Genomic DNA, 17709 nt, shown 5'->3' with positions numbered 1-17709 from the left:
CCTGTGTAAAATTTATGGGAGAGGTAGTAATGAACTATGAAAACTGAATCCTCTACGAGTCATCAAACTTCGAGTTGAATCTTCTAGTGTGACTATAATGCATTATGTGGTATGTTTCATGCTCACTGATAGAGTTTCATCAAAACGTTTGACATACATGCCATATAAACATCCAATTTGAATAGTTTTATATTACAGTACTAATATTATTATTAATAATATTTTAAAGCTTTTCCTTTTGAAGCCACCTTGATATGTTATAAGTTTTTGGCGAAGCGTGGGGTATTTAAAGAAATCCAGAGAAGCTTGTGGATGTTCTGAATAATATATTATATTGGAGATTTATAGCAATAATTCTCACACATGACAATAAGTGCAAATAGGAACTACAGCCACATGCTACAGTAAAATAAAACTCAAGCCGTATCATACAAAAGCCGTAATACGATCGCGTGGAAAGAAATCTCAAGAAAACACAGCAACTTTGCGTTATGGCGCGCTACTGCCGATAAGACAGGACACTTATCAGTGAACTCTTGAACTGTGTTTGACGTCATCGCCCCTGTTGTTGCAATTCTTATCTTCTATTCTAGCGCGCTTCATTATTTTTATCTTCCTTGGGTCATCTTGTTAAAAATTCTCTTGATAAATTTGTTACAATAAGAACCTCTTCAATAAATATGACTACAAACCAACTCATTAAATGTAACACAAGGGAGAAAAAAACATACCGGAGAACAACAAATAAAATATTTTTAAATAATAGATACAACTAGTTATGTCTATTACTTTAAGGAGTATTTAGGCTGTCACAGAACCATCGCGTCGGATTACATGGAATTTGAGAGTATATCTTCAGTATATTAGCATATAAGTGATGCCCGAGATTGAAAATCCAAACAAACGAGGTTATTTACCAACTTTATTGTTGGCACTTTCCTCAAATTCATCGATCCGGTTCATCCCGCCATTACGAATTTTTTATAAATAGACAACGTTTCGATCCCTCCATATATCTTTCATAAGATCTGAATAGTAATTTTATCCGTTTATTTTTGGGTATGATTAATACTCCCCACACAGTGATTGAAATAATTATTGCCGTTTAATGACCAAAAACTAGTTGTCTTTTTTCCAGACCAGAAAAGTATATTAACGAGCTGTGACAAGTATTTTATTTCAAAATTTCAAAAACCCAACAAAAAACCGTGAATACCAACTAAGAACCTTAAATATCGCTAAGTGGCTGTAGCAGTGTTACATATTCACCAAGATTGCACTATATTTTGTAGTGTACGAGATATCTCGTAGATATCTCTCTGACGTCAAAGAGGGTTCGTTTTGGACTTCTTCGTCGCGGTTTTTTTTTATCTCTTGAACATGACTCCAGATTCCAGGAGTCAAGTCTGTGACAGCGGTAGGTTCCAGACGCTGCAACAGGACGAAGGTGTACTGGAGCTAAACTCAATATTCACAACACGTATAAGATATCGATCTTCTGCTAGAACGTCTAGTGGGGGATTCTAACGGCGGCTGTTCCTGGATGCGCTGTTAAGAATTGAGCTTTGGATAAAACGATATAACTCGATTCAGAAAAGTTGTTCCTTGTTTAATGTTTCTTGTGAAAATTCGTATGGAATTTTTACATTTTTTAATTGGGTACTGGAGTAAAACTACGCATCAAAACGCTTTTTAATTTATCGAATAATGTTTATTAGTTATTAAGAATAAAATGTAACTTTTCGTACATTTTTTTACGCAAAAGGTAACTAACAAAGTATACATTTCACAAGAAAATACAAAAACCTTATAATGCGTATTAATTATATCTTAAAAATGAGGCACCTCTCGGTGTTCTGCGTCAATAAATAAGGGCGTAAAGTAAAACGTTGCTCTTGTGGGTTAAAAATCAAGATACTTTCACTACTGTTGGTTTCCATGATGTTAGAAAAACAGAACATATGGATGGGGATCGTTTCTTATATGTAAAAATAATGTACGCCTCAGTGGGAAAATGAAATACTGATTAACAAACTTGTTGTTATACAACAGAATAATGCTACTACTGTACTGTATTACGAGTTCATAGCTTCGACAAGGTTGTCTGGAACGGTAAACAATAGGTAGATGCAGAAAACATGATTAAATACATTGATAAAGTAACTTTTATATTGTATGGTAAGTGTACACATAATAACTTTGTATTTCTACTTTTATAAATGCAGTAATACATTTCATTCAGGAAATAAATTGTTTATATTCGATACTATACGTTTTATCTAATTTTTTGTAAAGCTTTTACATAATTTTTCTTTTAAAGGTACCTCTATTCACTCAATATATATATATATATATTCACTCAATTTGGATTTCACCGTAAGGGCATATATGTCCTCTCTAATAGAATACATATTTCTTGATACCCCACTTAAGTATCAAAACAAGCACGTTTCATAAAAAAAATAGTAATTATTATTTTAACTTTTTTACAATAAACAGGCACATTCGTGTTTAGTAGAAGAAAAGAATTATTATTTCACTTAAATAAATACTGAAATATTTAATTTTTCATAAGTTGTACATAGATTGTAAATCGGAAGTCACAAGAAACTCCCAGATTTTGGTTTACCAAATTCAATATTATGTTGTATTCGGGTAGAGGAAATATCTTTTTTATTCACTTGTGTACAAGTTACTTAGAGTTAAACTAGGAATAAAAAATATAGACCTATTTTAAAATCAATTCAGTAAGGTATGCTAACCAAATTGATTCCTAGGCTCATAGTTTCTCTTTTTCTGACCTGGATGCTACAACATATTGAGTGTGAAAACTCTAGTAGTATTATCAAATTTGGAAATAAAGATATCTGTTATGACAATACATCATACAATACAATTTGAGTGAATTTTATAAATATTGATGCAGACATATTTTTAGTATTTTGCCAAAATTTACCAAGTTTAAGAAAGCCAACATTAGAAAGCCAAAATTAAAGTATAAAACACTCGGTCATTATATTTACATATGTAATGAGCAAATTTTGATAAAGCTGACTTTTTAAATTTAGAATGCATGGGAGGTACCGAGTAAATAAACCAGAAGACCTACTTCTACTAAAGTAGTTTTAGCTTTTTTTAATTTTGCAATTGTTCTGAACAATAACAGGGGATCAATTTTTATACCAAAGCGATACCCCGTAATATATTGTAATGTTTGCAATACCCTGCTCGCTCTAGATTAAGGCCCAAGCACAAATCAAATGTTAGGGGTTCTACATTTTGTAGAGGTAAATATTTATGTCAGTAGCATGTAGATACCTAAAGGATCTCCCGGAAGTTTAAAAATTTCTTGATAATGAAAAAAACAAACTTTAACAGGAAATGAAACTGAGGAACTAATTTTTCAAAAGAGGAGAGCACGCTAACAGTAAATGTTAAATAGACAACCAACACTTTAAGACTACTTGTTGTTTTGAACAAGCATCATGGTTATAACTAACACATTTTTTATTCTGGAAACAAGATTTACATGACTAAAAACGATCCATTTACTCATCAGTAACTAATTAGTCATATGTAATTTATGGAATTGAAATTTTTGTCATATTTAATCATGTTTAATATTATAGGTGCTACACTACTTAATCAATGTTAAAATAAAGCACAAACTTGACTTGTTTAAGAGCAAATGTCGCAGCTTTTCCTATTTGCTAAGGTCTAAAATGAATAGCCAGGTATGATACTTCACTGCGGCCATATCAAGGGCGTTACGTTATAAATTTCACTATATAATAGCAGTGTAAACAATTAATGGCTACACAGTTAGAAATTTGGTTCTGAACAGATTTATACAACTAATGTATGTAGCATTCCTCAAGTTAGCTAACCAATATATCGATGAGAATAAAATACAAATATAAACTATGATATGGTATGTTCCCCCCAGTTGGTATGTGCAGAATTATCCTCCCTGACTCTGAAGATAGGAGGACTCAATTATAAGTTGAATGCGTTGCGTAACTATGTGCTCAGGTATCCTGTACCATGTTCAGGTGCAGTACACCAGTACAAGTCTCATCGATCGCTAGTACATGTTTACCCTCTAAGTCTAATTAGGTTTGCTAGTAATTACACTCGTCACAAGTGTAACCGCGCTGAACTAAACCGTGCAACTAATATCCCACAATCTGAATGTTATAACATCATTTTAAGAAGCAATTTTCTCTCTTGAAGTACTTTCTCTATAAATATGTACTACATGTTTTGTCTGAAACCAAATTCAATATTTTCTAACTAAAGTAGAATCTTCTCTAAGGCAGCTCACACAATACCAGCACACGTGTCAATTTTCACAGGTAATAATTTAAAATTATGTGTGTCGGGCCTCTCATACCATACTATACATATATGTAATCCAATTAGTTAACTATTGGGATATCTGAGTTTACAGAATACTTAGATTATAGTTCAGAATAGTTTAGAGAATTCCAAATACCAAATTCATTTAAACTAAACGAAAACTGTAAATAACGAGTAAATTTGACTAGAGATAAAAATAGTTCACAATTAATTCTTTTTGACCTGTTGCATAGTCTTACCGTGCCGACGTTATCATTAATGAAATTATGTGGAAAAGGCCTAACACGATAAAGATTCAAAAGGCACCCTTAAACCTGTAGGGCGTATATTTCCTTGAATATAACGTGCCAGTTTAACTTTTGTGCTGGTGGAAAGCTTATTTTAAAATTACAAAGAAAACATGTACACTTATTATTCTATTACTAGACATTATCATATGACTGTAAGGATTCAGGATTGCTTGAAAAAGTTTTATGTATTTTCCAAAATTACTCAAGACTTCAACAAATATTTGAATAAGTTATTTAATTGGTGAACGTATACAAGTACATACAAGTTTGGAAAGAAATTTGAAAGTTGTATAAAAATGATTTCTGAAAATAACACTCACAAGAAAAAAACCGTGTTTTGGAGCATTGGAAGTGTTGAGGTTTATACTTGAAGTTTGTATAGGGCAGTAATTCCGTACCCAAAACTGTTAAAGAGCATATAGAAATATTGATTTTCGCAATTGTGTTTTCTTAAAAAATTTATAAAAAATGCACCATCGTTGCGAGTGAAATTTCAAATTTCAGAAAAAATATTGCAATATACACCTTAAACCCATTGAATCTCATAAGGTGCAACAAGTAACGCAATGGTTCAATGTTTGAGCGATTTCCACTGGAGATAACGCAAATTAAACTATCCAATTCATGATAGATTTACAAACCAATGAACGTTAAACAGGTGAATGTAGTGGACGTCCAATAGTTTGTCAATTTGGATTTTAGCTAAGAAAAACAACTACTCAAATGTATTACTAGTTCACAATGTAATGGATCTCATAAAGTCAATTTAGAAGAGTGTACTGGCGTATGGGGATTTAAATTGAAGACGACGGAACCAAATAATCTGTAAGCCATTGCAACTCATAACTAAATATTTCAACTCAGACCAGTCTACAATACATTCGATCTTATCAGGTGAATGAATATTAAAAGACCAGTGGTTAGACGATTTGGATTAAATACAACCGAAATAAATACAGTACTTCAATTCACAATTAATTTGGAACGTAATATATCTTACTAGGTGAATGTCGAAGAGGCCTGATGTGATGGTTTGGCAATTTTGATTGAAGATAACCGTAATAATACTCACATTAATAACCAGTTTACAACCCATTGGATCTTATCAGGTGAATTTAGAAGAGGCCCGTTCAACGATTGAAATCAAACGAAATAGCCATATCAACATTTGTAGGGTCTGATGGAATACTTACACCTGACTTGATAATATTTATGATCTATAAAGTAAGTTAAAATATAAAATTCGTAATCAGTCTGCCACTTAAATTGTGAAAGTATTTCAAAGTTATAGGCAATGAGATCAATCTTTGATTGTTTCTGAACAAGTAACTTGGCTTTAGCAGATAGGCCTTTTCTACTCATAGTAGTTATCTCATCAAACAACAATATTATTAGAGTACATGCTGTTCCACATCTTAAGTACTTTTTCAACTCAGACATTTTTAATTTAGTCTAAAATTCTCAAATTTTGTTGGAATTATTTAGCAACAACAAATAAAGTAAATATATTCGTTACCTAGTCTTACGCCAATGGCATAAAAATACAGTATAGCTTGGCCTAAAATAAATTACTGGAGATTAGGTAAGGAAGAGGTGCAAATTTAATACACCAAAGTTTTGCTTAGTGTATCGATATGTTGCAGGCGCATCATGTCTGTTCCAAACCAATATCATGCAAACACTCAGGAATTTATTACACGATCATAACACAGATAGACCAAACAAACAGGTTCATGTAGCAGAACGTAGTAGAAGCAGAATAAATATTACTCTCCTTGCACCTGTCTTATTTTCCTTGGCCATAGGTATCTACAACCAATACCAGAAGTATGATTTTTACAATGTTTCAAGTCCACAACATTTGTGTCATTATTAAATTTAATATAATATATTTTGGGAAAAGATAAAAAATAAAATATGATGAAATAATAATCATTAAATTGATAGGTATTTCAATCTTAGGACTTTATGAAAGAGATAATTATATAAATGCAGTTTTACCATGTAAAAGAACATAGGTACAAAATCACAGGTAAAACGGAATGTTCTCAGATAATTCTGAATTCACGCTAAAGAATGAAATCACACACTTTTCTTTGTTTAAGCTAACTTTTCAATTGATTTCAATCGAAAATAGACTAATGAATTCTGAAAATTTTTCAAAAAGTGCGTGGAATATAATTAAAAATACAACTCAAACACAAGTCCTAAAACATTTCAAACCTAACCTTAAAATACAAGGTAAAATAACAAAAAACCCGCTTGAAGTGGCAAGTGAATTTAATAACTTTTTCTCCACGGTTGCTGGGCCGGACCCATGTTTTAGTGGGAACAGCACCCGAGAGGACTCATTTATAGGACCGGTCTCGTCCATGGTCCTGTCTCCTGTGAGCGAGGCGGAGTTGGTCCGTGTGGTGCGGGAGCTGAAGCCGAAAAAGTCGGGTGACATCAATGGGATGTCTGTGTGGTTACTTAAGCGCTGCTTTAAGCACATTTCAGTACCACTCACAAAATTGATTAACCTGTCGTTCGCCCAAGGCGTTTTCCCGTCCACTTTGAAGACAGCAAAAGTCATTCCAATTTTTAAAAAGGACGATCCTTATGTCGCAAGTAACTATCGTCCAATTTCCATTCTTCCAGTTCTCAGCAAAATTTTCGAAAAAGCCTTCCTTCGACGATTAGAAGATTTCTTCAATCGCTTTGAAGTTATTTGTAATGAACAATTTGGATTTAGAAAAAACAAATCGACTATTGATGCTGTCACGAGTCTCATTGATTCTGTTGTCGATGGTTTGGAGAGGCGGGAACATGTGCTTAGCATATTTCTCGACCTCTCAAAGGCCTTTGACTGTGTGCATCATGAAATACTGTTGCACCAGTTATGGTCAAGCGGTGTTCGTGGTTTGCCTCACAAATGGCTCTCGTCATACCTAAATGATAGAGAGCAGTGTGTGCAGATCGCGAATACCCTCTCAGGAAAAGTTAAAATGCCCTATGGAGTCCCACAAGGATCGATTCTAGGGCCTGTCCTTTTTCTCGTCTACGTCAACATATTGAGTTCATCAATCCATAATGGAAAGATGATTCAGTATGCTGACGATACGACTCTCTGCATTAGATTAAAAACCAAACCAGATCTTGAAATCAAAGCCTTTGAAGAACTCAACTCATGCATTGATCATTTTTTCAATATCAATTTGAAAACAAATTTTTCTAAAACAAGGGTGATTAATTTCTGTTTTCGGCAACATGAAAACGAAATCCGACCAATTGTGATGGTGGATGAAACCATAATAGAAGAAGAAGAATCCACCAAGTTTCTTGGGATGCACCTTGATCGAGGGCTGACATGGGACGTTCACATTGAGAGTATCTGTTCAAAGGTTGCTTCTGGCATTTATGTCTTACGCAATTTGGCAAAATTCTGTTCATTGGATATTCTGAAGACAGCTTACTTTGGCCTAATACATCCACATTTAGCTTATGGTCTAAGATTGTGGGGTGGCTGTTCTAGATACAAATTTAATAGAGTGTTTAGAATGCAAAAGAAAGCTGTCAGAATCATTTACAAATTAAATCAGAGAGAGTCGTGTAAATTAGCCTTCGGGGAGCTTGGATTACTCACTTTGCCTAGCCTCTACATTCTCGACGTCGTGCTATACTGCCGATTCAAGTGCGTCTCACTTCGGGGTAGCGACGTACACCAATACGGAACTAGAGGCCGGGACAACTTTCGTATGGCACAGCACAGAACTACTGTTTTTGAACGCTTGCCATCTCAGGTTGGTGTGAGGCTAATCAATAGGCTCCCTGAAGAGATCAAACGCGTCAATAACCACAAACAATTTAAATCTCGATTAAAACACTTCTTAGTGTCCAAAGCATTTTACTCAGTTGACGAGTTTGCGATGGGTCGCTGGGATAGTCTTCACTAACATTAAAAAAAAAATCCAACTCCCCTTCTTATATCCAAGAAAATTTGGCCACTATCGAGAAAAACGGCGGCAGGTGGCACATACCCAAAAAGTAATTTTTATTTTAAATTTACTCGAATATTTTTTTACTCAGAATTAAAATTAATTGTGTTAGTTATTAGATTAGGACTTTTATTTCTATATGACGCTTGCAATACAATTATTGTTAATTGTTTCCTGCAATAAAGAATATTATTATTATTACAGCATTCCCTTTAAACTACCATGGACGATTACTGGTTAAACCTTTACATTACACACACACACACACACACACACACACACACACACACACACACACACACACACACACACACACACACACACACACACACACACACACACACACACACACACACACACACAAGCGCGCGCACACGCACACGCACGCACGCACGCACGCACTCACACACACACAAAAAACACACACACACACACACACACACACACGTATACATAATCCTAAATGTACCTACTCTCAGCGGTGTGACACACTCACTATACACTGCCGAGGTAAAGAGTTCAGTGTTTTACAAAATGACAGAAAAATATTAAATCTACCGCTATTTTTATAAAAGTTAAAACATCCGCAAAGCACTAAATCAGGTCATAATAAGACACATAAAATATAAATTATAACAATTTTGTTTTTCACAGTTTATAAGTTACGAGTTTTTTAGTGAAAACATATAAATACACACTCGTAGTGAATAAAGACGGGAAATGAGATAATACGAATTTTCTTAGTAAATTAATTGGACTTATGTATCATTAGTTACGTTATACATCCCAACATTCTTTCCTTTACCTTGCTAGTCTGGAAACGGAGGTGATAAATATTTAAATATTATTATTTGGTTAAATTCTTTAAAATTGAACATAATTTTGTTAGCTTGAACATTAATAGTATATTAAATCAAGAAGTTATTATTTATTAACCCACGTTACAATGTTATAGTTTATCGACATGGATGAGCATTTACAAGAATTACACAATGTTGTGAGAAATGAATATCGACCTTTGTAAGAAGTCCCAGATAAACTGTGCTCATCCTTATGGTTTGAGTGATTTTAATTTTCTTATGTATGAAACATTAAAAACGAAAACTTACTACGAACTGATATACTTGTATTGCTCATAATAATATTTCAGCAATTAAAAACAACAAATTAGAAAAATACTGTTTAACAGAGCTACCAACTCAATCAATGATTCTAGGAATCGATACGCGCGCCGCCAGTCTATCGCCACGAGGCTCGTCTGCACTACGACTTCTAGATCAAATAAACTTCGTCATGAACTTCTGTTTGAAGATTAGTTCTGTGATTCGCTCCGCACGCGATTCTCAGTTGTCATCGTCACTAATTTTAAGACAGTAATTAGTTTGATGTTGGTGATTCTATTTTCAGCAAGGTTAAATACATAAACCACAGTATCTAAGTAGTATAGGATCGGGTTTACTTATACCTAACGAACTAATTAATTTCTATAAAAGGACCAATGCATATTCAATTTGGCTACACACAAGCTAAAAGTGAGCCATTACCGTCGAAAGTTCACCTATCAATCTTTCTTATAGATTGAGTGTAACGGGTTATTCCGTCATACGTTCGTCGTGTTATTAATCAAGAGGTTCACTTGGATTTTTTGTTCCGGATAATAACATCATTTGGCAGTTTTAAGTGCATAAAACAGCCTAGGATATGATACAGACTTTGGGATTGGGTTGATTTTTTAACACACATAACGCATTAATTACGTAATTCGCTTAACTTTATACATGTGAGGGTTATCTTGAGCGTAAACGCATTTGTAAATACTATAGCGTACATTTCAAACCGGAATTTGAAAAGAGATTAGTTAATTTTACAGTTCATTGATGTTGAAATTCGATCTGGGTTTTAAATAGGAATGAAATTAAATGAAAATAAATTTGCAAATTTCTCACTTGTTTGCGATAATTTTTACAACCTAACGTGGTAATTTCTTACATTTAATATCACAGAATGAAAGAGGGCCCAATTAAATTACAGAAAGAGTAACCGGTTTTCGGACACAATAAATGCGAAAAGGACATTCCGTTTCGAGTATTGGAATTCATCTTAGAGTTGTTAATACATTTGTATATTGTTTAGGTGTCAAAAAACATTTAAGATACACAGTTAAGCATACACTAAACACTAGAAATTTTCAGTTAGAGAGGGCTTTGACCATGATATTAGCGAATTCACCCAATTTGGAAAATTTTTAAATTACTTGTGCATGTTAAACCTCTTATGGATTTTTTTAACCTGAAGAAGAGCTGTTTGTTTGAAGTTAATTTTTGACGATGGAAGGAAACAGGAAAAATCGTTTGCCAGACATTTGCCATCGTTCAGTGAAACAAAAAATCAGTAAAACTACGTTTCGAGATCTGCAATCTGATCTCTTCTTCAGGTAAATAACTAACCTAACACATAATTACAAACTAGGTTAAAATAAACAAATCGTACTAAACCGTTGTGGCACGCTTAAGTCAGGAATCACAACCACCATGTTGTGTGTCAACTTCACTAACTCTAAAACATGCACTTAATAAAAAACTATACACAACATTAGTCATTAAAACTGAACAACGAAATACAGGTCACAATACGTCTGCATTCGTCTACAAACCACCTACGACTGACCAGAGGATAGAGTTCTGAAGAAGAGGATAGAGTCCAATACATAAAACGTAATTTACTTTTCATTTTTCGACAGTAATAATATTAATGAAAAAGAAATTTGACTAACATTCTGTCGTAAGATGGAAGACAACCAAATTATCACGTACAAGTAGCATGGCACTATAAGTAACGGTGTACCATCTGGTCTGGGGACTCGCGCGCTACAATTTCAAACTAAACCAGTTGGTCGTCTTAAAAATTGAAATACAAATTTACTGCAATTACGGTGTCACAAACAGTAATTACACTACATAACACAAAGTAACCACATGACAGAGCAACTATCAATCGCCTTGGCAAGAACTATTATACTACTACGTCGTATAATTCTCAAGTGTAACCGGCTTGTCGTGATTACCAGCTATCACAACACGTTATAAAATTATGAGGGTATTTTTAATTTTCTGACTTACAATATAACAGAGATGGACAAATAGTGTAGAGCATCGTGTTTTTATGTACATAATGTCCAGTTATTTCTCCTAAAAAGATGAAAGTGATTTCAAAATTAAACATAGATATTCTATATTTTTAAAATGCTCTGTAATTTTTGTAACGTATGATATTTGATATAAACTAATAAAGAAATATACCGCATATATGAGAAATACTATTTTATAAACGGACACACAAAAGGAGTCGGTTCAGTTTATTATGTTAAGTGAGTGTTTAAATAACGAAAAACTGCATTCTTATAAATACTTCGTTTATACAGCAATATACTTACAGGGCGAGGCAGATCACCCGGGTGGTATGTGTAGCTGTCACACTAACTTTAAAACTTTTTCTTTCTCATTTTCTCTAATTTAATCTCACATAATCCAATGCAATTACTCTCAATTTTGCAAAATGCCCCAAAAGGTTTCAATTTGGAGGTAGGTGTGCTTTTTCATGAAATTTCAAATATAAACACGGATTTTGTGATAAATTAATTTAAAAGTTACTTTACAGTAAACATTTTGAGGTAAACAAAAGTTACTTATCATTAACAGCATTTACAGGGAGTACCAGTACGTTTTAAAATCCACCATAAGAATTACGAACTGTGTTAGTCTAACTGAATATGGAACAGCGTCACATTTTTTCTAAGCTTATTAATCAGCTGTTCTTTAAGTGAAAGTGTGGTAGAGGGATTTTGATTGGATTTTTGAAATAAAAAGAATACTATAACTTACGAGAGAATATGGAATAGCCTAAAACTTACAGTTTTTAAGTAGCAATGCACTATAAATTGTATTTCAAATAAAAGATGTTTAAGTTATTTTCGTATTTGAACTTTTTGTATATCTCTTACTATTAAAATTACAGATGAAAACCATTATTACGTATATCAGTTTACGAAACTTAACAAATTGTCGTGCCCAACTGACACTGTTAGGCACTAAAGATTTAAAAAATATCTTTACCTTCACAGCTTAGAAACCTTTCTTTTTTAGCTAAAATTAATTAAGGGAGTAAGTGATACCGTAAACGATACAGCCTAGATGTTTCTTTTGTATGGAAAAACTTACAGGTGTATTTTATCTTTTGCAAATATTTGATGCTACTACGTATGTTTAAGAATCAACATTCTTTGATATCATCACGGTGTTACCTAACTGGCTATTTGTTTAACTATTCTAAACTTGTATTGCCTTTGTTTGTTAATTTAATTTGTCGTTTTATGTTCCTCTTTGTAATTACTAAATTTGCGAGTGATAAAATATTTTATTTTACAATTTATTCCCGTCATTAATAACTAGAATCACTGCATGCAGCACATACAACATATAATTAACTGTTCCCTATAAAGAAACACCTGAAACAGCTGCTAATATGTTTAAGGAAACAAATTATAAACTAAGATTTAAGGACGTTCAAAGAAATATTTTTAATATGTACGAGTGCAGGCTTACCTTTGACCGTTGCCATGAATTCAGGGCTCCAGGAAGCCAAACCGTTTATTTCTGTTGCAGCTATTCTGTAAAACACACAACACGTTTTATTAATAAATTATACAAACATTAAGAGTATGAAAAAACGTATTAAAAAAAACTTAAATGTGCCATGGACCGCTAAATGTACACTCAGAACGTTATATCAAATTATATTGCAATAGTTATATAATATTATTGTAAACTGTTTTATTACAAAATATTTTCTGAAGGTTGGTAGTAATTCATAGCTTGAAGAGAATATATGTTCCGCTAGGGGAAAAAGTAAGGGAAAATGTAAAGCAAACTTAGGTAAATCTGTGCTTCATATTTAAGGCCTTGTATAAATATAGTAATGCACGAAAATGCATCATCGAAAATGTAAATCATAAAGATTTACAGCAACAAAACCTCGCTTATCAGAAAATATTGCAATAATAATTGGGAATATATTTATTTTCCTCTATATGAAATACAGAACAAATAATACTTTTGTATTAAGATAATTAATAACCCGATAACTGTTATACGTAGTGCAGTTGCTAATATTTTTATTATTGCAACTAATTGTCATTATTGCATTATTGAGTCCAGCACTCGCATAAAAGACTGAAATACGCGTTTATCAACAGCAACTACTTAGATAAAAGATAACAAACGCAGCTACATATACAAACATAAAATAACAGGTGCAAGAATAAAATTTATGTAATGTAAAAACTAAACTTGAATAGTGGTATTAACAGTGGCAATATTTATATTAAATCATATGGAACCATACAAATACACAGTAATATATAGACATATAATTGTATTGATAAAATGATTCAAAACATAATTCGAAATATAGTATGCAAATTATATGAATACTACATAACAGTGTATGTTACACTCATACTTTAATGTTTTACGAACAATTAAAAAGGCCTTTTTATTTTACAAACTAAAATAATTAATCACCTAACAATATATTTGTCTACAATATTAACTTAATACGTTATTCAAATATTGATCTCTTCATTTTCGGTAAGCTACGCCTTAACTCTGTTAAAAAAGTTATTAACTAATATTGTCTCTAATTGGTATTTCATTTAAACATTTTAGACATAAATACTAAAATTGTTTTTTTTTTTAAACAGTTTTCCTACACGGGGTAGCCTGGATACACTTCTGGTACAGTAATAAATATTTTTAGTGCCAGTATTACCGCTTCTTGAGTAAGATAACTCAATGATACTCATTACTGGCAAAGTTTACATGGCAATTTGTCATACATTGTTACATTGAAAACAAATTATTGTACGCTTCAATGTTAACAGAAATGCAATCCTCCAGTTCGTCCATAAACTTTAACCTGTGTAAAAAAAGATGTTGCACTATGATCAGCTGTTATAATAATGGGATGGAACTTTCTATTTTTATTTTCATGGCATGATTTGAATTATAAATTTTCAAAATTCTTAACTTCTCAAATAACGCGTTGACCGTACTTCCCCACCAAATATTACCATACTGTAACCTTGAGTATTAGTGTGAAACATAAGCTTCTACAAGTCAATATCACAAACCTTCATTAAAAAGTAAAACTTTGTAACGATCTAAGTTTATTTTCATATGTACTTTCAATAATATCACATATTTGACGCAAAACCAACCCACACTTAAACGCATACTGGATTCAGGACACTGCAGACCTGCAAGAAAAAAGTTCACTGTGATTTACACAGTAATAAAATCAGGTCAACAACGATGCCTGTTTAATTCTAGATTATTACAGTACTTTTATGCCTAGCAAGGATTTTGATTGATACGATGAATTTGACTTGAACATTGGTTTATGTTAACAGAGTTTACGAACGTTTAACTAAGTGTACAATTTAGTCTATAACGTCAACGGTCGGTCTGGCAGATGTTGGGAACAGGGAATCTAAAGCGAACAACATTCTCGTTCTAAATCACTGGACCGTATTTTGTTGTCTAAAAATATCATAAATCAGTGAATTATGACAACAGAATATTGCTAGCTAGGATCTATCATGTTTTATTATTTATTCACCATTTGCGTAGATAGTGCAAAACTGGATAAAAACATGTTAATGTTTGTTTCTTATCAGTTCTGCTTTTGTGTAGCTATACAAATTTATTACTATATATATATTATCATACACACACACACACACACACACACACACACACACACACACACACACACACACACACACACACACACACACACACACACACACACACACACACACACACACACACACACACACACACACACACACACACACACACACACACACACACACACACACACACACACACACACACACACACACACACACACACACACACACACACACACACACACACACACACACACACCACACACACACACACACACACACACACACACACACACACACACACACACACACACACACACACACACACACACACACACACACACACACACACACACACACACACACACACACACACACACACACACACACACACACACACACACACACACACACACACACACACACACACACACACACACACACACACACACACACACACACACACAATATTGATAGGTGTTTTTGTGTCAATTGTAGAATCTAGATAAAAGTTTTATTTCACTGTACAATCTCATGAGTTAATTTTGATAAATGCAAACAAACATGTTCAAGATTGTATCAAAATAACATATCGTTAGTTATATATTTCTAATAGTTTGTTCTAACAACGTTCCAACGTAATAACGTTAAGGGATTTCTATGCCGAAAGTTCAGATAAGCCGCAAGTGACAATAATGATAACCTAGCGGTGTTTGTACTTAGAACGATACATTCCAACTACCTGATACACTGGTGATGCACTTTTCTGTTGTACCCGTGCCAATCCGCTGCTTTTGAATTAGGAAAACCCACACTGCTATTAACTCAATGATTAGTTTTCTACACCGAATACAATATATGTATTTTTACTTAGTAGTAATAAACTTACTACAAAATTAAGTTTCTTATTTTAAATATAAAATGATGGAAATACTCCCCATTTACAAAAGATATTACTACGATCGTTGAAAGTGAGAAGAGTTAATGATGAATTTTGTTGTACAAGAAATATAAGCTAAACTCCAAATTGGAACCAAATACAACGAAGAGTAAAATATATATAATATGTATTTCATTGTCGAACTACCTCCTTTGAAGTCCACCGTACTAAGCCTTCACAAGAAGCGCAAATTTGTTCCCTTGTCACACATAAACTCTGCCACGAATTTACAGATAATTTAAATTACTCTTTCATGTATTTAATCAAGATATTCGTTATATTAAAGATTTAGGAGCTTTCTTTGTACCTCAAAATTGAACTATAAAACGTAAAGAGTTCTTTCCTGCACATGTGTAATAAATATAGATTTTTTTAAAAGTCTTTATGTCTTTTATACTACGCGATATTTTACCACTTTTCACAGGAAAATTTCACAATGAAGTTTACGATTCCTAGTAATTTACAAAAGATCTTGAGGCAACCCAATCGAATGTCCAACCCTTATTTCGCTAGTTATTCAGAGATTGTTTTTGCTTGCAGAGTTTCAATGTCTAAAAGAAGAAGGATTAACCACAGAAGTCGAAATATCACACAGTTATTTATCTTTGACGAAGATTGGAATAAAACTGAGTTTAATAAAGTGTGTAATTGAGAAGATGAATTTTCTATAATGTACAAATTTGTATATGTAAGTCTGCTTTCCACAGATAATTCGTATTACATAAACCTTATTTTCATTATCATTTGAAATTCTAAACATATATATATATTATATATATATATATATATATATATATATATATATATATAAATATATATGTTTAGAATTTCAAATTATATATATGAATGTATACACAATATTCATATATATATGTTTTGAGTTTTGAAATTTTTATAGATTTTTAAGGATTATTGTGGATTGTTGGAGGATTATTATTGTAGGTCGAAGAATCTTCTTTTCATTTCATTACTTTATATAAATATAGATTGTCATTTTTTATGTAAAACAGTATTGTAGACTATACTGTGACTCTTGTTTTACACTAACAATATAGTTTATAAATTTATGGTTAGGTGTAAGAGAGGACTTAATAGTCCTCACCTCGCCAATTTAATATGTTTTTCTTTGTACTCAATAAAGACATATTTCATTTCATTGTAATACAAATTTCAACGAAAGCCATTTTGAATTTGGTTGGACCTGTATAAAGAATGTTTTTATATTGTTGTCACTGTATTTCATCTGAATTGAAATTGCTCCAAAGCTTATTTGAAATTAGTTACATATTGTTGGTTTCTTAAAATGTATTCCAAAAGATTTCTTCTGACATTCACTTTTGGTCTGATCTTCCGGAAGCCACATCATTGTTCCGAACAGAGAGCAAAGAACTTCTT

At 32.7% G+C, this 17709-nt stretch overlaps 1 protein-coding gene across 1 annotated transcript in view; it reads right to left on the bottom strand.

Moving 5' to 3' along the window:
• Window positions 1-17709, bottom strand: part of LOC124369166 (calcium/calmodulin-dependent protein kinase kinase 2) — a 191778-nt gene that overhangs the window by 120992 nt on the left and 53077 nt on the right. The window contains exon 2 of the mRNA XM_046826961.1: window positions 13228-13292. Within this exon, the coding sequence (XP_046682917.1) occupies window positions 13228-13243 (16 nt within the window). The 5' untranslated portion in view covers window positions 13244-13292. The remainder of the gene's footprint in view (window positions 1-13227; window positions 13293-17709) is intronic.

The sequence above is a fragment of the Homalodisca vitripennis genome, chromosome X (genome assembly GCF_021130785.1).
Source record: "Homalodisca vitripennis isolate AUS2020 chromosome X, UT_GWSS_2.1, whole genome shotgun sequence".
Lineage (NCBI taxonomy): Eukaryota > Metazoa > Arthropoda > Insecta > Hemiptera > Cicadellidae > Homalodisca > Homalodisca vitripennis.
The sequence above is the reverse complement of the archived record's forward strand: the minus strand, read 5'-3'. Positions and strand labels throughout refer to the sequence as shown.